This window comes from Gallus gallus, chromosome 1, assembly GCF_016699485.2.
Source record: "Gallus gallus isolate bGalGal1 chromosome 1, bGalGal1.mat.broiler.GRCg7b, whole genome shotgun sequence".
Taxonomy (NCBI): domain Eukaryota; kingdom Metazoa; phylum Chordata; class Aves; order Galliformes; family Phasianidae; genus Gallus; species Gallus gallus.
Window position 1 is genome coordinate 135,073,392 of NC_052532.1, and position 19,984 is coordinate 135,093,375.

A 19,984-nucleotide genomic window follows, 5' to 3' on the forward strand; every position below is an offset into this window, starting at 1 on the left:
AAGGAAAACACGGGGCTCTGGCACGGACCGCTCGAGCGGCTGCACCTGGAGATCTCCCATTGAGTCAATGGAATCTGTGTTGGGGCTTCGCTATAGATTTTAAGAAACATAAAACAGAAGACCTTTGCGGACGCTACAAGTAACCCCCCGCCCCCCACCCAACCTCGTTCCGTTGGGGTTCACCACCGCTCTCCCCACGGGGTTCCCCCACTCTCCGGCGCGGACACGCGCGCCGTGGGAACGCCGAACGTCCGAGCGGTGCCCCCGCGCTGTCAGTCCCCGCGGAGCGCTCCGTCCGCCCGCGCTGTTGTTGTCGCCACTTTCCTTTCTTTTTTTTTTTTTTCCTCCCTTTTTTCGTGTTTTTTTTTTTTTCTTTTTTTTTTTTCTTTTTCTTTTTTTTTTTCTTTTCCCCCTCGGTTCACTGAGGCCGCCCGTGCGCGGCGTTTCCGCTTGGGCGCATCTCGCCATCCCCCGCCCCCCTTAACCCTTTCCGCCCGCCCGGGGCTCCCTCCAGTCCTCCCCCCACCTCTTTCCCTCCCTACGGGGCGGCCCCGGGGGCAGACAAAGGGAGAAATGGGGGGAAGAATGAAATAGGGGGGTGGAGGGGGAATTATCCCGGGAGAGGGGGTGGGGGGGCAAAGAGATGGGATGGGGGGAGGGAGCGTAAAGGTGGGGACGGTGCTGTTGTCTCTGGTGCCGCTGTTATTGTTGTTGTCATTAATTACGGTGCCCCCCCCCCCCCCCCCTTCTCGCTCGCCGGGCGCGAAGAGTTAAGGGGAGGAGGGCAGGGACGGATGGAGGGGAGGAAGGAGGGAGGGAGGGGAGAGGGGGGCGGAGGGAAAAAAAGAAAAAAAAAAAAAAAGAAGGAAAAAAAAAAAAGAGAGAGAGGAGAAGCGGGGGGGGGCACCTCCAGCTTTGCCTAAATTAAAAGGCAGCCAATCGGAACGGGCGGAAGGGGGGCCGCGCTGTCCGTCACGGGGCGAGCGGCCAATCGGCGGGGGCGGCGGCGGGCGGGCGCCGAGCAGCGGGGCCGGGCGGCCCCGAGCGGGGAGGGCGGGCGGAGGGGAGGGGAGGGAGCGGGCACGGCCCGGGAGAGGGAGGCGGGGAGAGGAGAGCGGCGGGACTCCGGCCCCGGCAGTGCGCGCAGCCAGCCCGGCAGCCAAGTTCCCCGCCGGAGTTAGTGTATAAAGGATACCATATATGCACACACACATACGCACACCTCTCCGGCAAAGGCGCTCCTCCTCCGCCTCCTCCTCCTCCTCCCTCGACCAACTGCTGGAATTAAAATAAAAAAAAAAAAAAAAAAAAGGGGGGGGGGGGGGAAGAAAAAAAAAAAAGCAAAACAAACACCAAAAAAAAAAAAAAAAAGCGAAACGAAACGGGAGAGAGAGAACGAGAGAGAGAGAGAGAGCGCGAGAGGGAGAAACAACCCGCGAGGTGCCGAGAGAACCCAACTTCGGGATTTTTCCTTTTCTTTTTTGACTTTTTTTGTTTTTTTGTTTTTTTTTTGTTTTGTTTTTTTTTTCCTTCCTTTCTTTAATCCGAACGCCTCGAGGAGACGCAGGGAGAGACCATGCCTGGCGCCGGCCGGGGCTGCGGAGAAAGGGCAGCGGAGGGGAGCTGCCTGAACGGGGCACCGAGCGCTCCGGCGGCGGAGCAACTTTGAGAAATGCAGCGTCGCCGCCAGCAGCATCACCGCGGGAAGTTTGCTCCGGACGCCGGCGAAACTTGCGAATAAAAGAGCGAACCGACAGCGAGGAGGAGAGGAGAGCCGGAGAGAGAGGACGAGAGATCCCCCCCCCCCCCGCGTCCCCCCCCCCTCCTCCCGCTCCGCGCCGGGAGGAGGAAGAGGAGGAAAAGTTTCGCTCGGAGCGGGGAAGGCTGCGCGGCGGAGATGTACTCCTAGGGGAGCGCCGGGGCGAAGCGCGGGGGCTCGCCGGTCCCCCCCCCCCCCCCTCCCGGCCGCTTTTTAGCCTTTGTTTGGTTTCCTCCCCGCGAGCGGCGGCAAAGTCGGGCGAGAAGAAGGCGGAGGAGAGAAAAGCGCGAATCTCCTTTTATTTTATTTTTTTTTTCCCCCCCGGAAAACGAGAGAGAAAAGCCAAAAAAAAAAAAAACCCACCAACAAAAAAAACCCGACACCGACAAAAAACAACCACCGCCGAGGACCCCACCGTCATCGCCCCGGCGGCACCGAGCGGCGGCAGGCGAGCGGTCCCGGCGCTCGCCCAGCGCAGGACGGCCGGCGGACGGGCGGAGCGGAGCGCGGCGCGGCGCTAGCAGGTGAACCCCGCGCCCGGCGCCCCGGCGACGCTGGGAAGGCGGCGGCGGCGGCGGCGCGGGCGGCGGCCCCGGCAGCGGCCCCGGCAGCGCCGGGCAAGGGCGCTCGCGGCGGCGGCGCGGCGGCGGCGGCGGCGGCGGCGGCGCGGCGGGGGCGAGCGGCGGGCGGCGGGCGCGGGATGGCCGCGGCCACCTCCAACCCCTACCTCCCCGGCAACGGCATCCTGGCGGCCGGCTCCATCGTCCACGCCGACTCGGGCGGCGGCGGCGGCGGCGGCGGCGGCGGCGGGGGCATGCAGCCGGGCGGCGTGGCCGTCACCTCGGTGGCGGGCGGCTACCGCGGCGACCCGGCGGCCAAGATGGTCCAGAGCGACTTCATGCCGGGCGCCATGGCCGCCAGCAACGGCGGCCATATGCTGAGCCATGCCCACCAGTGGGTGACGGCCCTGCCCCACGCCGCCGCCGCCGCCGCCGCCGCCGCCGCCGCCGCCGCCGAAGCGGGCTCGCCCTGGTCCGGCAGCCCCGTGGGCATGACGGGCAGCCCCCAGCAGCCGCCGCCGCCGCCGCCGCCCGACGTGAAGGGCGGCGGCGGGCGCGAGGAGCTGCACGCGGGCGCGGCGCTGCACCACCGGCCGCCCCACCTGGGCCCCCCGCACCAGGGGCACCCCGCGGCCTGGGGCGCGGCGGCGGCGGCCGCCCACCTGCCCGCCATGGCCGGCGGGCAGCAGCAGCAGCAGTCGCTCCTCTACTCGCAGCCCGGGGGCTTCACGGTGAACGGCATGCTGAGCCCCGCGGGCGGCGGGCAGAGCCTGGTGCACCCCGGGCTGGTGCGCGGCGGCGAGACGGCGGAGCTGGGCGAGCACCCCGGGCACCACCACCACCACCACCACCCGCACCCCGGGCACCACGCGCCGCACCACGGCGCCGTCAACAGCCACGAGGCGCACTCGGACGAGGACACGCCGACCTCGGACGACCTGGAGCAGTTCGCCAAGCAGTTCAAGCAGCGGCGGATTAAGCTGGGCTTCACGCAGGCCGACGTGGGGCTGGCGCTGGGCACCCTGTACGGCAACGTCTTCTCGCAGACCACCATCTGCCGCTTCGAGGCCCTGCAGCTCAGCTTCAAGAACATGTGCAAGCTGAAGCCTTTGTTGAACAAGTGGCTGGAGGAAGCCGACTCCTCCACCGGCAGCCCCACCAGCATCGACAAGATCGCGGCGCAGGGCAGGAAGAGGAAGAAGCGGACCTCCATCGAGGTGAGTGTCAAGGGGGCCTTGGAGAGCCACTTTCTGAAATGCCCCAAGCCCTCCGCCCAGGAGATTACGAACCTAGCGGACAGCCTGCAGCTGGAGAAGGAGGTGGTCAGGGTTTGGTTTTGCAATCGGAGGCAGAAAGAGAAACGCATGACCCCGCCGGGGATCCAGCAGCAGACCCCCGACGATGTGTACTCGCAGGTCGGCGCCGTCAGCTCCGACACGCCGCCCCCTCACCACGGACTGCAGAGCGGCGTGCAGTGAGCGGGGCTCCGCGGGGCCGGGCCGGGAGAGCTCCGGCGGCGGAGGCGGCGGCGGCGGCGGCGGCGGCGGCGCCGCGCTCACACACACGGACACGGACACTCACACTCACACGCACGCACGCACGCACTCACACACACACACGCGCGCGCGGTCCGGGCTCGCTCGGGCCGCCCGTGTCGGTATATGTACGGATAGAGGCGGGCGCCCGGATCTATCTGTCTATACGGGATCGATAGCGAGAGGGAGCGCCGGGGAAGGTCGAGCCGAGCGAGAAGCGTTTCCGCTGCGTCGGGAGAACGGGCTGGAGACGCGTAATGCACCAAAACTGCAGATGTGCCGGGGGCTGCTGTGGGAAGAGGGCTCGGCCGGGTGGGTTCTGCCTTGGGTTTCTGTTCGGGTTTTTGCTTTTCGCCCCCCCTCCCTCCCCCCTCCCCCGTGAGCCCCTCTCGCAGCGGTGGGGTCTGCGCCTCTCCCCTCCTCCCCCCCGTGCTCTCCCCTATCCCCAAAGGGCTCTTCTCTCCATCACGGAAACTTTTTTTTTCCCCCCCTCTCCTTTTCCTCTCCCCCTTCCCTCCCTTTTATTTTTTTTTCCTCCCCTTTATTTATTTGCTTTCTTTTCAATTTCTTTTTGTTTTTTGTTTTTTTTTTTAATTTCGGTTTTTCTCAATGGGAGCGATCCAAACAAACAAAAAGGGAAGCAGAAGCAAAGCGATGCGATCGATCAGAGGGGGCCTGCTGCGTGCCAGCACCTCCGCTTTTCTTGGCCAAACCGTAGGATTTTGGTGCAAGGCAGACATCCACTCTGAGAACGCAGATATCCATAGAGAGATACACTCTGCAAAAACGAGAAGGGCCACTTTGTTTTGGTTTCTTTTTTCCAGGAAGAAAATAATAATAATAATAATAATAATAATAATGAAAATATGCACACAGCACTAAAAGAAACAAGCAGACTGCGTAGGGAGGCAAATACATATATATATATTTATCTATATATATAGGTATAGCTATAGAACAAAACTATGGGAATACATGCCCGCACAGCGAACACTGACCCTGAGGAGAGAGGGGAGGGAGGGAGGGGAAGGGGGGGGGGACAGACAGAAACCGGGGGGGGGGGAGTGGAGAGGCCGCTGGTCCCTAAAGTTGGAGCTCCGTAGAAGGACTGCGCTGAATTAAGGGAGCAGCGAGAGGAAGGGAAACCGTTCGGGGCTGTCAGAGTCCCGCTGCTGATGGCTGCCAATCATCACGGAAGAGTCATTAAAAAAAAGAAAAAAAAACAGAACAAAACAAAACAAAAAAAAATTAAAAAAAAAATCCACTGCTAATATTTTTTTTATTAATATTTTTATTTTTTATTTCTGGACTGATTCAGATAAAGGGATTTAGAAGGACTGAGCATCTGCAGCTGCACTTATCTGAACTTCTCCTCTCCTAAATCCGTTGCCAACTTTGATTGAATGGGTGCTGTGGATGTGATTATATAATACTGCCATTTCCAAGCAGTGTTTTTGGTAGGTTTTAATAAACAGACTTTTCAAAAAGACGGCAATATAGAATTGTTAGATCCGTTGTTGATCTAAAAAAAAAAAAAAAAAAAAAAAAATTTGCTTTATATTTTCATTAAATGACTTCTTTTAATATTTTATTCAGAATACCTATGAACTGCTGCAAAACGGTAATTTATTTTTTCCCCAGATCTTGTATTACGTGTTTTTTTCAGACGAGCACAAATCAAAATGAAATGAAACTATGGACAGTTGTTAGGTAATAAGGGTATCTTTTGATGTGATAATTTGATTGTAATTTAATTTGAGTAGTGATTCCGTAAGAGCCGATTGAGAAAATAAATTTGTTAGAATGAACGACTCCGTGTCTGCTGCATCCGACGCGGGGCCGATCAGAAGTTCAGCGGAGGCCGCGCCGGGGGCGGAGGGCGTTGCGCTGAGTGCGGGCACTGCGCGGGGCACCGCGGAAGGGACAGCGCGGAGCCGCGGGGCTGCGCCGTGTGACGCTGCGGAGCCGGAGGTGGGGGGGGGGGGGAGAAGTCGGAGGGGGGGGGGGGGGGGGTGAAGGAGACGGCGGTGCTGCCAAAAGTTCGGCGTCGTTCAAACGAAGGGGAGGGGGGAGGTGGGGTAGGGGGAGAGCCGTGCGTTGTTTTGACGCGTTCTCCGTCTCTGGAAAGATTTGTGCCTGATTTATCTGCAGGGTGCGTGGAGAAGGTGCTTTTCTTTCCCCCGGAAGGATGCCCGGGGGATTGCTTCCAACCCACCGCACGCACCGCTCCGCTGCTGCTGGGGCTCCGGCCCTGGGTGCGCCGCGATCCCTCAGCAGCAGCGGCAGCGCTGTCACACGGCTGGGTGCGCCGAACGCGTCGCGGTGCGCCTCGGCCGCTGCGCTGCGGAGCGGGGACACGGTGGGGACGGGCCGACCCCTCGGCAGCCGTGCGGGGGCTCTCCGTTAGCGGCCCGGGGCCCGCGGCTCCTTCCTCCCCTCCTCTCCCTCCCGAGCGGTCGTACCCGGCGGTGTCGGCCCGTGAATCGCGGCCGTGCGCCGGGCGTCGTACCGCCGGATCGCGGCACATCGTTGAGTCGGGGGGTTTGTGCGATGCGCGGGCCTCATTGGCACGGAGGAAAGGAAAGGAGGGGGGAAAAAAAGGAAAAAAAGAAAAAAAAAAGAATATTTAAAATAAAATAAAAAAAAGAGGAAGGAAAGGAGTAGGGTGACGGCAGCGGTTCTTTGTTCGCCTCCCGGAGCTCCGGGCCGGGAACGGGGTTTTCGCAGGCGAATGTCAGCCAAGGAGAGGGACCGTGCACATCTCTGAGTGGTGTTTGGTGCCCAGGTTTGGGTGGTCACAAAGGACTGCAGTTCGGCTTCGCTCTGTGCGCTCTTAGGGGACGGCCTCGGCGGCGTGCCGGGGGAGAGGGGCCGAGGCTGGGCCGGGGCAGCGCTCGGCTGCGCGGACTCTGCCAAATGCGCCGGTTCTGCGGAGTTATTGTGGGAGAAAAGTGAGGCCGTGGTCAGCCCCCCCCCTCCTCCTCCTCCCCCCTCCCCCCCCCCCACCCCTCCGCCCCCAACTGAGTCTTCTGAATGTATTTGGGAACGTCAGAGATAACCGGGATAGGTGAGAGCTGAGGGCGCTGCGTTCGGGCTCGTATCGTTGCACGTGTAAATAGTGAAAATATTGTTGTGTATCTCCACATCTCCTAATGCACCCAGTAATTATTTTCACTTGTAATATCAGCGTTCTCTGCGTGGAACTGAGCCGGTACCGTTTTCCTCCTCCTCCCTTCCTCTTCATCATCATTTTTTCCTCCCCTCTAAAGCCAACGTCCCACAAAGTTCCCATCGCTCAGCCCGGGCCATCCCGAGTGGGAATCACTTCATGCTCCTCATTCCCACCCCCCCCACCCCCCCAACTCCGTCCCCTCAGGTGCGTTGCAGCCGCCGGCCGCGCGTGTTCGGAGCCGAGCAAAGGGCTCCGCGTTGGTATCGGAGCGGCGGTTCCCATTGGAATGAGCCCGAAAGAGCCCTCGTGTTCCGTGCCTCGTGTGTGCGCACCGCGGTGCTCGTCACCTGCTCTGTGCGAATGGTTTCACATGGAGACTAATCGGTTCCGGTACGAAAAGCGGTACGTGCCGTTGGTTATTCTATCGAGAAGCGTCACATCTCAAATGATTTTAACGGCTCGATTTTTTTTTTCCCCCCTTAAATTATATATTTGTAAAACATTTATCCCGTCGAAAGCAACAACGTCTTGCTGTATTTATTCGTTTATTTTTGTAATAAATGACCGACACCTCCAAGCCGCTGCTGCTGTGTACATCTGTGCAGGTGCGCACGCATCGCTCCCCGTTTGCGCGGGGCTGTGGCTGCGGGCGGGGGCCCTCCGTCCTCTCCGTGTCTCAGACTCAAAGGGACGCAACAAGTGGCGGCCCCGGGTGTGGGTTCGGGGCAGGGAGAGCAGCGCGGGGCGGATGGCAGAGCCGCAGCTCCGGCTCCCCGCGCGGTAATTTCAGTTGCGCTTTGGAATAATGGAGAGGGCGCAGGTTTCAACGAGAGGCTCGAGGAAGGCGAAAAGAAAGGCAGCGAGCGACCCCGCGGTGTCAATGACACAGCAGTAGGGAGCTCCTTTTTGGCCGAGACTCTTTGGCGAGACAAAAAAAAAAAAAAAAAAGCGGAGGGGTGACGGCCGGCCGCTCTCCGAGCGAGCAGCGGGACCGCGCTCCGGGGGCCGGAGGCGCCCACGCGTGGGATGCGGCCTCGGGCGGACGGGGCGGCGCTGGCGGGGTCCCTCCCGCCTCCTTCCCGCAGCCTCCCGGGCATCCGCGGGCAGCCCGCGGGCGGCGGAGCCGGGCCGGGGCCGTCCCGGGGCGGAGGGCGGCGGGGCGGCAGCTGCCGCGGGTCCCACGCGGTTGTTTTCCTCGTGGCGAGCACTGAGCACAGCGCAGCGTCCTTTCTGAAAGATTTAAATTTCGCGGATGAATTACCATACAGCGGTTGCTTAGCAACTAAATTCAAGCCGGGCTAAGAATATGCAAGCTTTTTGTGTTCTCATTAATAAAAATGCCACTCTGACACAGCAACCTGACTTTGGATCACTGCAACTTCTGTAAAAGCCATAGGAGAATACAAACCGGCTCCTCCGTTTAATTACAGATCAGAGTGGCTTGAAACGCGATGTTTTGTTAATCCATCTTCCTAAAAGCGATGTAAAAAAAATAACGGCTTTTTGAGAGCACTGGAAAACCACTTTTTTAATGGAGCTGTCTGCCGGTGCCACCGGGAGCTGGAAGGCGAAACCTTCCCAAGCGCTGCGTTCAGGCAGCATCTCTCCTCCCTGCCCTCAGCGCTTTTCCCAAATCCAAAAACACTGAGACCTTTGGAGCCACGGGGGAAGATGTATCTGTGTGTTAACCCACGGTGCGATAGAGGAGAGCGTCATTGTGGAAAGGTATGGAGGGCGGAAACTTGAAGGTGCAGCCCCAGCCCTGCTCCGAGCTGGCTTTGGGCATGGGGTGAGCAGGTGCTCGGGTAGGAGAGGAGCCCGAGGGACCCCTCATACAGCCTGTGTGTCTCGAGTGTGTATCTCCCCAGTGTAGTTCCACTGCTGTGCTTGGTGCTGTCTCAGATCTGTGGAGATAGAGGATCTTGGCGATGGATGTTGGCACCGCGCACCCAATCCCGTCTATATGGGAAAATGACCTCATCCGAGGAGGGCTGTGTGTATATATAGGAGGGTTTAAACATAGGCTCTACACCTACATGTAGATCTATATATAAAGATGTATACACACACAGCCCTCTGTGTGTATGTGCGCCTCCAACACTCCCAAACCTCCCTTGCCCAACCTGGGTTGCTGTGTGCCACCCCAGCAGGCCAGGCACTGTACGTGGTGTGGGCGCAGGGTGCTGCTGGCAGCGCTCAGAGCTTTTTGGGTGCCACTGTGTGCCTCTGCTCCCCTCCCTCGTGGAAAGGGCTGCCTGTGGGATAGGCACACTCATAATGCTGTCAGCTGAGGCTTTGTTTGTGGTGCCTTTTTCAGCAGCAAACGGTTAAAGCCAAACTTTCTCTCCCCGCTCCTTTATTATTATTATGACTATTATTATTATTACCCCTCGAAAGTGCTAAAATGGATCCTCAGTTGTATGGACCCCAAACCACGTTAAACTGGACTGGGTGCAGATGTGTTTTTCCACAGGGTTTGTCTGCAGGAAGGTCACCAAGGAACCAGGGGTCCCCCCCCCCTCCCCCCCCCCCCCCGCCATGGCTCTGCTTAAAGGTTTGCTTTTCTCCTCTGGAAGGGGAAGGTTGGCTTGGAGGGGGGAGGCATTTTCCAAACGTGAGTTTGTGATGGAGGGAGAGAGCTCTCCCAGCAGGATTTGGCCTCTCCTTACTTTAAAACACAGAACAGCAGACAAAAAGGGAAAAAAAAAATCCTATATAACAAATCCAAAGGGAAGAGAGGCAGTGAAGTGAGAACCTGTGAAGCCTCGAGTCCCCCCAGTGTCGGGTTCACCCAGAGCTCCAGCAGAGTGTTTGGCTTCTCCTCCTAACAGTTATAGGACGACTATCACGAGGATGCAGCACAAATAAGCACCTTCCCTTCCATTTTGCATCTCCATAACAGAGTTGAGACTAAAAGCCAAAATCTGAGTGCAGCCCTTACAGAGCAGTAGGACTGTGCCAGTGCGTATGTTTCCCACTCACATGTTGAAAATGATACCTTCCAACATGGGCTTGTTTCTGATAGCACATGTTTCTGCAGCTACACGGGCAAAAAGCTAAACAGAACTTTCCTGAATTGCTCCTATTGAGGGGCAGGGAGGCAGCGCTCCATCAGCGTGACACCTCCAAGGCAAACAGAGGGGTTCAGCAAGGCACGCTCACTGGCAAAGTGGCCATATACCAAGTGGAGGTCTTTGTTGTAGGCTTGGGACGGTTGGAACCCATTTGACAGCAGCACTGAACTTCACAGAGCATTCTGTTTGGGAACAGACTTTCCTTAGTGGCAGCTTGGGGTGGCTTTCAGGCCTCCAATGCCAGGTGTCTGAGCACCCCACGTGTTCCCTCACCGTCCTGTGGGTAGGATTGCTGCCTATGGGGATGGTGCCTTCAGGCCCCACAGTTGTGCCGTGCCCTCCAAGGTCTACGCACGGGGTGCCAGCAGAACTATTCTCTCCTCAGAGGGAGCTGGGATGGGAAAGGGGGAAACGTATTAAAAAGGGGAGAAGAGCTGAGGATGGAGCCCTTGTCTCTGGTAGGCCCGCTCCTAAACCCAATGTGAAGGCTCCGAGATGTGCGCGTGAAATGGCACAGACAGACTCTATTTCTCTCCGAGGTCCCGAGGTTGAGTGCAGAAACCCCAAGCACTGCTGACTGTCCTGCGTCCGGAGCCATCCTTTCAAATTGAAATGAATTTCTTTAAAAAAGCAAGGGCTGGCTAATGGGGAACCGCACGGCTGCTATATTTATGTGCATAAACTCGAAATTTAAACAACTTGAGGCGGTGTGGGATGTAGTGAGGCTTTTATATATAGTAACCTTTTTGTTATTAGTTTTGGAAGTGCTCGGCGACGCGTTGCTGCCAGCTCCGTCGGGCCGATGCGCGGTGCTCGCTCAGCTGCAGGCTCTGCTTCCAGCTGGAGCTCCGCCGCTCTCCTGGCTGGTCGCACGCAGCCAGGTAGACCACTTGTCCAAAGCTGAAATACCCAAAGCGAGTGCGCGGTTATAGGGGGCTGGGGGGTGGGGCTGGGGTTCTTTCGGCTGCCTTTCTTTGTTTCTTTGGGGTTTTTCCCACCCGCCCGCGTGCAGGTGGGAGCCAGAAGAGGTGGACACCAGAGGTTGGGTTTGGGATCCGCTCTCCACCTCCCCGCCAAGTTCGAGGCAACCCGAATATTTACCACGTACAAAAGGAATGAGAACCGCTGGGCACTGATCACTGTGATAGCCCTTCCTCGACAGAAAATGGGCCCAGAAAAGCAGAGCTGAAACTAATCTTCCTAAAGGGGCTGGGGGGGGGGGAGAGGGGGGTGGTGAGAGGAATGGATGGCTGAAGGATTGTGCTGGATCTGCACACATTTCTTTCATCTTCTGGATCTCTCATTCACAACAGGGCCCCATCTGCCCGAGCGGGACGTTGCTCAAAGAGATCCAATAGATGTTTGTTCCAGAGTCCACGCTGAAGCCACAGACTGACGTGGAAGGGTTTCCATTTGTTTCTCTCTCACTCTCACCCCCATCGCACACGCGCATGCAAACACACGTTTCCTTCTCCTCTTAAAACCAGAAAACCTCTGCTCCCCACTTCTGCCCTCTTCTGTATTTTATGCAGATCCATACCCAAATGTGTACCAAAATTCTTCACTCCGTTTGCTGAAATCGCCGAGATGGTCGGGGAAATTAAACTAAACAAGGCGCTGTGTGAAGTGTTGAACTTTAAATACCATCCGCTACCTCGAGGAGAAGAAAATGAGTCAACAAACGCTCAGGTTTCTGCTACCGTTAGGTTATTGTAATTAAGAGAATTATTTGGTTAGGGTTTTTTTGTTGTTGTTGTTGCTGTTGTTGTTGTGAAGATGGTGAGAGCTCTGCCACGCTCAAGCAGCGTGCGTGTGAATGCAACGCTCTTTCCCTTCTTTCTGATGCCGGGCTGAGGGCCGGCGTCTCCCCGAGATGGTGGCGATGGATGCGGAGGTGGTTGACGCCAGGACGGCAGGTGGATATCTGGGGACGGCAGCCCCGAGGAGGCAGATCGTACCCTGCAGCCCTTGGGCTCGGTGCTTTCCTTGTTGCGGTGGCGGTGGGCTTGCTTTGGGTTCTCCCATGGTGCTGCTCCTCGGCCAGGTCCGTGCTAACGCCTCGCAGCGGGGCCGGACGGAGTCCCGTCGCGAACAATGGCATAAACAAAGGGAGGGGACCCGTTACCTTAATACGCTTTGTTCCTCGGCCCCCAACTGCATCCTCGCGCCATACAGGGAGGCACTGCCCACGGGAACGAGTGATACTCTCCGGCCATTGTCCCGAATCCACTGGAAAACAAACCCCAAAGCCAAGAGGACAGCCTCCCCCCGCTCCGCACGGAGCAGCGGACGGCTCCGTCCCTTCCTGGTGCTCCCCGCGCTTCTCGCTGCTGCCACTACCCCAGGGGGCCCTCCACGGGGCTGGGGGCAACTGGGAGGCGATCACCCCCCACCACCACCACTACCCGTCTCAGGCGCTATGAGCGCGGCGTGGGGCGGCCGAGGGGCTGCGTGGAGCTGAGAGAGTGCGTGGGGTCTCCTCTTTGCCCCTGCGTGGGGAGGGGGGTTTCCCCGTGGAGCCGCGCAGAGGGGCTGCTGCTTTTGTCCGCGTTGGGTTCGGGTGGGAGTAGGTTCCGGTCCGGGGAACCTTCAGGGGATGGAGGTGATGCGGTGGCACAGCCCGAGGCGGACGGAGGCCCCTGGAGGGGCACGCAGCGGTCCTGGGCGCAGCCGGATCCGTCCTCTAAATGCGTGCGTGTGCGTGGGGAAGAGGGTTGGGGGGCTGGTTTGGTACCAAAGCCCTCGCTTCGAATGTGGAGGGCCGCCTGGTCCTTTCTGGGCTGGAGGCAGCTAAAAAGAGGGGAAAAGAGCATCAAAACTAGTGGAATTTTCAAAGCGCTGCAAATTCCGCCGAGGGATTGCTAGCAGCCCTCGTCCCTTGGACACACGCGTTGGGGGGAGGGCCAGCGGGATCTCCTTTCGTTGTGGCTCCCGCACCTGCAGCCTCGGGACCGGGGGCCCCGTCCCGCTGCGGGCCGTGCCGGCAGTTATCCACCCGGCAGGAGCGCGGGGCGAGGCCGCCCCCTGCCCCCGCCCTCGGGCCGTGCCCCGCTGGGGCGGCCCCGCGGCCCTTTATGCGCGGCGGTCAGCAGCCGGGCCGCGGGCTCGCAGCTGCATGCAAATAGATCCCGGCAATCAGCTCACGCGTGAGAGCTGCCTCGACGACAAAGTGCCTCCAAGAACTCAAGCACGTTTCAGCGTTATTTTATTTGATTTTCTTTGCCGGCCGCAACCAGTGAAATAAACACGGGGGAGAAAGTTGGTTAGGATGAGCGCTGAGCCAAAAAGCAATTCGCTTCGGTGGGAGACCAAAGGTGGGAATCTGTTTCCTGCACCTCTGCGAGAAGGACGGCACCGCCGCAGCCGGAGGGAACGACCCCACGCGGTACGAGCAGCGGAGAGGAGTGGGACATCTCCTCCATCATCTGCTGCCACGTGGAAAACGCCTCTCCCCTCAGTTTGCATTGAGTTATGGCTGCGTTCGATGCGGGGTGGGAGTGGGGGGCTGTACACTCTGCTGCCTTGCAGGTAGAAATTGCGCGGTTGGGTTCTGCCGCCGCTCTCCACCGAGGTCTGTCCGCAGGCGCAGGGCGAGGGCGATTCGGTGTCTTCAGCAGAGGCTGAGCGGAGTGAATGAGATGAGAAAACAAAACCAACGACAGCAAAACACAGAGGAGGGCGAATCATTAAGAGTCGGAGTGGGAGAAGAGAAAAGTAAAAGTGAAAAAAAAAAAATCGCCAAGAACCCAATTTCCAGAGAGGACGGGACAGACTCCAGTTCCTCAGTTGCCATTTGGCAGACTCACATGAGAGGAAAGAAAGATAAGAAGAATCATACTGAATGGTGGGGTAGGGGTGGGGGGCAGCGCTGTGCTTTAGGCAGCTCAGCCTTTGGGGACCCCTCGTGGCGTGGGTGGCGGGGAGCGGCCGCTCTCCATCCCTCGCCCCTCCTCACGTCCCTCACTTTGGGGGCAGTCACTCCTAAGGCAAAGGCCGAGGAGTGGCACCCCGACCGCGGGCTCCCCCCTGGGGTTCGGGCAAGCGGTGCTCGGCCCCCCCCCCCGGGGTTTTCCAAGACTTCGCCCCACTCTCAGAGCCAAACGCTGCTGCTCCCTGCGGGGCTTTTCTTCTCTCTCTCCCCCCTCCAGCAGCCCCGGGCAGGGGTGCGGCCCCTCCGCGGGGCACACATCAGCCTCGCTGCCCCCAGATGCTTCCTTGTCGCTCTGCACAACGCAAACTCCGGAGGGAAATCTCCTCCGGGACCTCGCATCCCCTGCTCCGGGCGGCGCTTTGGCACCGAAGTTCCCCTTTCGCACCTCTGCGCACCTCGACGTGGGCACCGGGACAGGGCTGTGCCGCTCTCCCAAGCCTCGTGGTGCCGGGGGGGGGGGGGGGGGAGGGGGGTGAGGGGGGGCACACCCGAGCGTCCCCCTCCCCACCCGCAGCCTCCTCTCTCCCCTTTCTTGGAAAGCGTGTTTAAAGCGGCAGCTGAAACACAATTAATTGTAACTGATTAACATGGATTAGTTTGGCCTCCGAAGCACTTTAAGTCAATTCAGCAGCCATAATAATAATTAATTCATTAATAAGGACTATCGGTGCCTCCGCACCAGCGCCGGGAAAAGTTTCGCCGCCGAGCAGAAGTACAGGTGGCGGCGAGAGCTCAAACGAAAACATTTGCATGCAACTTTTTAACCAGAAGGGAAAGCACTTTGGTTCTATGCGGAGACATGTGTCTCACACATTTCCCCCCTCCTTCTTTTTTTTTCTTTTTTTTTTTTTTCTTTTTGCTTTTTGTAAACTATGTAAGAATAAACATTACAGCTCCGGGCTTTTAATTTCTCCAGATGGAATCGTAAAGTACCTTAGTCGGGTTTTTTTCATACGGCACAATTGAGGACACATGTCTGCTTTTCCCAGCGCGGACCGAGAAGCGACTCAATTTGAAGGCACGCCGCCACCGCACCGCGCTTCGGATGGCGAACTGCAACGAGTTCGTTCTGTAAGAGCCGCTGGGAGCCCCGCTCCGCGCTCCCTCCCTCGGCCCGAGCGCAGCCCTACGCTGACCCCGTAGGCGGAGGGGAGCCCCGACGGGACGGGCGAGCCCCGTGCTGCTCGGGGGGTGACGATTCCTCCTGCCCCCCCTCCCCGGGGATGAAGAGAGCCCCGGAGCCCACATGCACACACGAGGGGGGGGGGGGGGGGGGGGGGGTGCAGGGAGGAGCCCCCACACCCTCCTCCTGTCCGCCCCTCAGAGCCACGCGTGGCCGGGCTGAGCGGCACCAGAGTGCGGAAAACCGAGAGACGAGGAAATAAACGACGAGACGTCCGGCCCTAAAGAGCGTTATCACTGCTGCCATAGGAAGGAGGCTGCTCAGCGCCCCGCCTGGCACCAGCATCCCTCCCCCCCCTCCCAGCCCCCGGTACTGACTTACATGGGGCGATGGCACGGGGTTCCCCGCTGGGGCCATTGCAGAGAGCGGTGATTTACGCCCCAGCCGTCCCGCTCCGGCCCCGCGTCATCTGCGCGCTGCAGACGAACAGCGTTCAATATGCAGAAGGAGCCGTGCCTTTTCTTAAAGGAGAACTCACCCCGGCGGAAAGTTCGCAGCCGAACGGAGGGCACGGGAGGGGTGTGTGCGGGTTCTGCCCTGAGCCACGGAGCTGGGCGGCGGGGCGGGGAGAGGGGCGGCCGGGGGGCACCGCCGGGACCGTTTGGACTGTGGCACCGCCGAAGTCCCCGACCGCGGGGCTCCCAAAACCCCCACCCCGAACAAACAAGCGAACGCCGAGGGTACGCGCGGAACTGATGAGAACGACAACCGGCAGAGGCCCGACGCGCTCCGCAGACGGCCCACGCAGCTTTGGGATAGAAGAAGTGAGGAGGAGGCCGTCCCACGTCCCCACCTCACCGCCGGGGCTCTGCTCGCCTCGTCCCCGCACTGCCCCGGCTCCCCGGGACCGAGCCCCGACTGCGCGGTGCGAGCGGCCCCGGGCGAGCCCCGTGGGGAAGAGGCATCGCGCTGCCGGACGCCGCCGCTCCCCCGCTTCGGACAATTCAACTACATTTTTTTTTCCTACTCCATATTTTTTTTTTAACACGTGGTTGGAAAGTCTGTAGCGCCATCTAACGGGAGGCGGAGGCTGTTCCGTGCCGTGCCGTGCCGCTCCGCCGAGGGCAAAGCGCAGCGGGGCTGCTCGGCTCGGCTCGGCTCGGCTCGGCTCGGCTCGGCTTGGCATGGCACGGCACGGCTCGACGTGGCACGGCACGGCTCGGCTCGGCTCGGCCAATAAGGCCTCTCCACGTGCTTGCCACTCTGCGCCTCTTGCCACCCCCGAGCATCTTAAGCGAGAATCTGGGAATGCAGTATCTTCTGCCAAAGCAGAGTAGGGGTTTTTCATTATGTTTGAAGTTTGCTTTCACCCTGCTCCTGTATTTCTGTTACGAGTGCAGAATCTTCTATGGCACGCAGCAGTTTTGAGGTGGTTGCATATCTCTTCCATGCTGGCAGGGAGGCCCGAAGCAGCCCAGAGCTCTTGCTGTCCGTGTGTCCGGTCATAAAATGCCAGTGCAGCCTCAGCTAATGCAACCTCTGTTTGCACCACCCCTTCTAAAACTGTCCTGATGTTTCAGCCCAAGTTGTCCAGTGCCATTGGGTATCACTTCCGCCATGCGGCACTCCCATGTGACTCAGGTAGCCGGGTTACATTGGCCCATGTGATGTTGACACCTGTGTGCCACTGACACCCACCCAATGACTCCCAAGCGTGCCACTGCTGAGGCACATCAGGGCCCCCCGAGTGTTCAGGCTGCAAACTGCTGCGTGAGGCCCTGGCTTCCTCCAAGCACCAGCGGGGACTTTTATAAAAGCCCAAATAAGCCTAAGTCCTCTGTTATATGTGGACCTCAGCCCATACTAAAATACCGAGTATCTATATCCCTACTTATTTTGATGTCATATCCGAAACATCTGTAATGGCACCCACGCCGTTTGGAAATGGGATTTACCCACCTTGTTTGACTACACGCTCTGAAGAGAAGAGCAACAAAGCGTGCATAAAAAAAAACCCCTCAAACAAGCTCTGAAGCCTCCCGACAGCCAGAAGCAGATGTAGGCGATCTCCCCTTCTTTGTCACGTACAGCAGAAGCTTCCCACGCACCAGAAGGGACGTGGTGTGCAAGGTGCCCAGGATGCATCCCTTCAGAGGGTGCCATGCCACGGGCCACTGTATAAACCAGACAATTAAGTGTGGGTAACAACTGCCTGATCAGTTCTCACCTGCGTGGCCCGATTGCACCAGACTGTGCATTTTTGAAGGTGAAATTGTGATTTTATAATTCCCATCCCTTGTGAACTTCTGACACCTCATGAGCGCTAGTAATTAAAAAATAACATCCTCACACTTATTCCACGTTGTAAAAGCGAATTTCACACGGCTAAAATGAAGTAAAGCGCTGCCACCGAACTGCTTTTATAGGTAAGAAAATGGAAAGTCTTAATGTGTATCCTCAGATGGGAATAGACGTTCATTCTTGTGCCTGGGAATTCTTGTCGTGTTCTGTAATTGGGAGGAAGAGCTATTTCTGCCTGCGCTGAAACAAGAATGTAATTTCAGGGGTACGGGCAACAAAACAACCTCCTATAGGGAGGGTAGGGTGTCTCGGAGTAAGCACAAAACATCAGCCACACTCCAGTTCATTAACCACCTAAGAAGAGAGCTTTATGACTACATCCAGCGAAGGATTTGCATGTCTAAAAAGTTAGTTGTTTCAGTACTTAACTTTCAAGTGCCTTGCCCGGGGCTGGCATCCCCGATGTTGTGTTTGGCACGGCCACTCTCTATACTGTGAGTCGAGAAGGTGTGCACAGACAAATCTTTTGTGCCTTGTCCAAAGCCACGCTGCTTGGCGAAGGATGGCAACAGCAGAGGAGCCCGGGTTTGTGGTTACGTTGGCGAAGATGAAGTATTGGTTTCAGCTGAGGGGATCTTCTAAACTGAGGAAGGAAAAGGTTCTCCTCCACTCTCAGTTGAAGAGCAGCAGAGAGGACAGCAGTCCCGGTGGCTTTCAAACTGAGGAGCCCCCAGCACTGCTCCTCCAGGTGCCCCATGCCTCCATGCCATGAGGAGTGCGTACTGAAGGATGGCAGGGTCACCTTTCATTGTCACACCTTGCAGGTGAGGAAGGGTCCCCTGGCTTTAGTGAGGGAGAGCTGCCTCCGGCTCTCCAGTAGCCAATATTCAGGTGGGACATAAAGATTGTATTTTGATCTAAAATATGACACCTATTTTATTTTATAATCCAGAGCAACTCAGGGTTTTATCATTCAAAGGAGTTAAGCTTCGGCTTTGAAATCATTTCAGTGCTGTGAGTTTTCTCATACTTGAAAGATGAGTTCAGCTCCTTGAGGTAACTCAAGGCAACGTGTTTCTCACGGCAGTCCCAGGAGGACCATGGGCAGGAGCAGCTGTGCAGCTCAGAGGGGTCAGCCCATCCTAAGCTTCTGATCCCCGTCCTGCTGAGGTTGTGGCGGTTTTGGTGCTGAGCCGTTGGTGAATTGTGGGATGCCTTCCCTTCTTTTTTTCCTCCCCCCTTGAGGGTTAGTTCTGATTCAACAGAAAATAATTCTGTCAGCCTCAAAGCCTGCTTTCATCGTTCCTCCCTTTCTGGTGGAAAAAGACAAGGGACCCAGCCCTTCTGGGGTCCCGCTAATAAGGCAAAGAGCATGCGAATTCCTTTGTACAAAAATGAAGCGGCTCCATCCACATGATGGTATTTACTTAAAACTGGGGTAGTTTTCTGAAGCGCTAGGGAATAAATAGGCTCAGTGGGTGCTCGGTCCCTCTGTAATTCACGACCCCTTCATGTAGATGCCAATGTTTTGACTTGGCTGGCTATCTTTAATATTTGGATTTGAAACTTTTGGCCCGTGTGTTCTGTTTCCTCAGGGCCCTCTAATCTTTAACTTTTACCATAGAAAAATCTTAATGATTTCAAGGTTCCACCTTGCTAGCAATATGGTTTGAATCAGATACACTGCACAGAGACTATTTTGATTTTAAGAAAGAACAACCTTCTGGTTTTATGTCTGCAGGTATGAATAAAAATCTGAAAGATCCTGTGTTTAGGGCTTGCCTACTCTTGATAGCAGACAGCAAGAGCACTGTGATATGGATCAGCGATACTACATGTTTTCCTTCATTAGAAACACAACCTAGACATTAAAAACAGCCTGTTGGAGAATCATATTCATTCAGTAATCATGTAATTTCACAATCAAGGGGTTACTATCCCTCCTCCCCCCCTCCCCCCATTTAGGACTGCCCATTTATGGAGAACATCTGATTCCAATAAGTTTCTGATACCTTTTTCTAAAAGCAATGCCTGCATTTCAAATGTGGCTTTCGCAGTTATCAGATCCAGCACTGACTGCAGATGGGATTTATCTTCACGAGCTTCAGCCATATACTGCTAATGTGTTGGCCAAGTCTGGGATCCCTTGGTATCCATCAGTGGGGTGAGATAGACTCATGCCAGCTAACCTAAGCGCCTACCAAGGGGAGGGATGAGCTGCCTTTTGAAGATGTCTGTGTTGCTCTGTTGATTGAATCAGGAGCCCCAGCTCCTAGCTTAGTTACAGAGACCTGACCAGATGGCTGAAGTCAGGGAGATGGATTTCCTCCTACCTCTCTATGGCCAGTGCAGGCAGAGACTTTTCAGGGACTGGGAACTAGTCAATGTGAGGTATTGCTACTGTCTGTGGCTGTGTTTTGACCATACAAAATTGAATTTCTTGTATGAGCTCTCCTTTAAAAATGGGGCTCCCTTTCGTTCAAATATTTTCTCCTTAATCGTATGAGTTTAGGAGCCAGGCACTAAAGG

At 57.3% G+C, this 19,984-nt stretch overlaps 3 protein-coding genes across 4 annotated transcripts; 1 reads left to right on the forward strand and 2 right to left on the reverse strand.

Annotated features, from left to right (window-relative positions):
- Nucleotides 1-1,383: 1,383 nt before the first annotated feature.
- On the forward strand, nucleotides 1,384-5,662 carry POU3F3 (POU class 3 homeobox 3). 2 transcript variants are annotated; one of them, XM_046916360.1, is made up of 2 exons: nucleotides 1,384-4,166; nucleotides 5,173-5,662. In XM_046916360.1, exon 1 carries the CDS (start codon nucleotides 2,460-2,462, stop codon nucleotides 3,795-3,797), a length of 1,338 nt encoding a protein of 445 aa, XP_046772316.1. In that variant the 5' UTR covers nucleotides 1,384-2,459; the 3' UTR covers nucleotides 3,798-4,166; nucleotides 5,173-5,662. The 2 variants fall into 2 exon arrangements, with proteins under 2 accessions (XP_046772316.1, XP_015133415.1); XM_015277929.4 differs by having other exon boundaries at nucleotides 1,384-3,536; nucleotides 3,672-5,662.
- A 6,123-nt stretch (nucleotides 5,663-11,785) lies between these two features.
- LOC107051973 lies at nucleotides 11,786-16,443 on the reverse strand. The gene is made up of 3 exons (XM_040653067.1): nucleotides 16,233-16,443; nucleotides 15,536-16,007; nucleotides 11,786-12,890 (listed from the first exon to the last, which is right to left on the reverse strand). Exons 1-3 carry the CDS (start codon nucleotides 16,441-16,443, stop codon nucleotides 12,518-12,520), a joined length of 1,056 nt encoding a protein of 351 aa, XP_040509001.1. The 3' UTR covers nucleotides 11,786-12,517.
- On the reverse strand, nucleotides 13,289-15,084 carry LOC121108988 (basic salivary proline-rich protein 4-like). Its single transcript, XM_040657377.1, has 2 exons — nucleotides 14,965-15,084; nucleotides 13,289-14,588 (listed from the first exon to the last, which is right to left on the reverse strand). Exons 1-2 carry the CDS (start codon nucleotides 15,003-15,005, stop codon nucleotides 13,985-13,987), a joined length of 645 nt encoding a protein of 214 aa, XP_040513311.1. The 5' UTR covers nucleotides 15,006-15,084; the 3' UTR covers nucleotides 13,289-13,984.
- Nucleotides 16,444-19,984: the final 3,541 nt, after the last annotated feature.

Bases quoted from the DNA above. Each gene is read 5' to 3' on its own strand.
- POU3F3 (XM_046916360.1), top strand. From the start codon at position 2,460: ATGGCCGCGGCCACCTCCAACCCCTACCTCCCCGGCAACGGCATCCTG.
- LOC121108988 (XM_040657377.1), bottom strand. From the start codon at position 15,005: ATGTGTCCTCAATTGTGCCGTATGAAAAAAACCCGACTAAG. The intron at 14,589-14,964 runs GTACTTTACGAT...ATTGTGTTTCAG, and splicing joins ATGAAAAAAACCCGACTAAG to CTGCCGCTTTAAACACGCTT.
- LOC107051973 (XM_040653067.1), bottom strand. From the start codon at position 16,443: ATGCTCGGGGGTGGCAAGAGGCGCAGAGTGGCAAGCACGTGGAGAGGC. The intron at 16,008-16,232 runs GTTAGATGGCGC...CCCGGCGGTGAG, and splicing joins CGGAACAGCCTCCGCCTCCC to GTGGGGACGTGGGACGGCCT. The intron at 12,891-15,535 runs GTAAGTCAGTAC...CCCTCTTTTTAG, and splicing joins ACCCCGTGCCATCGCCCCAT to CTGCCTCCAGCCCAGAAAGG.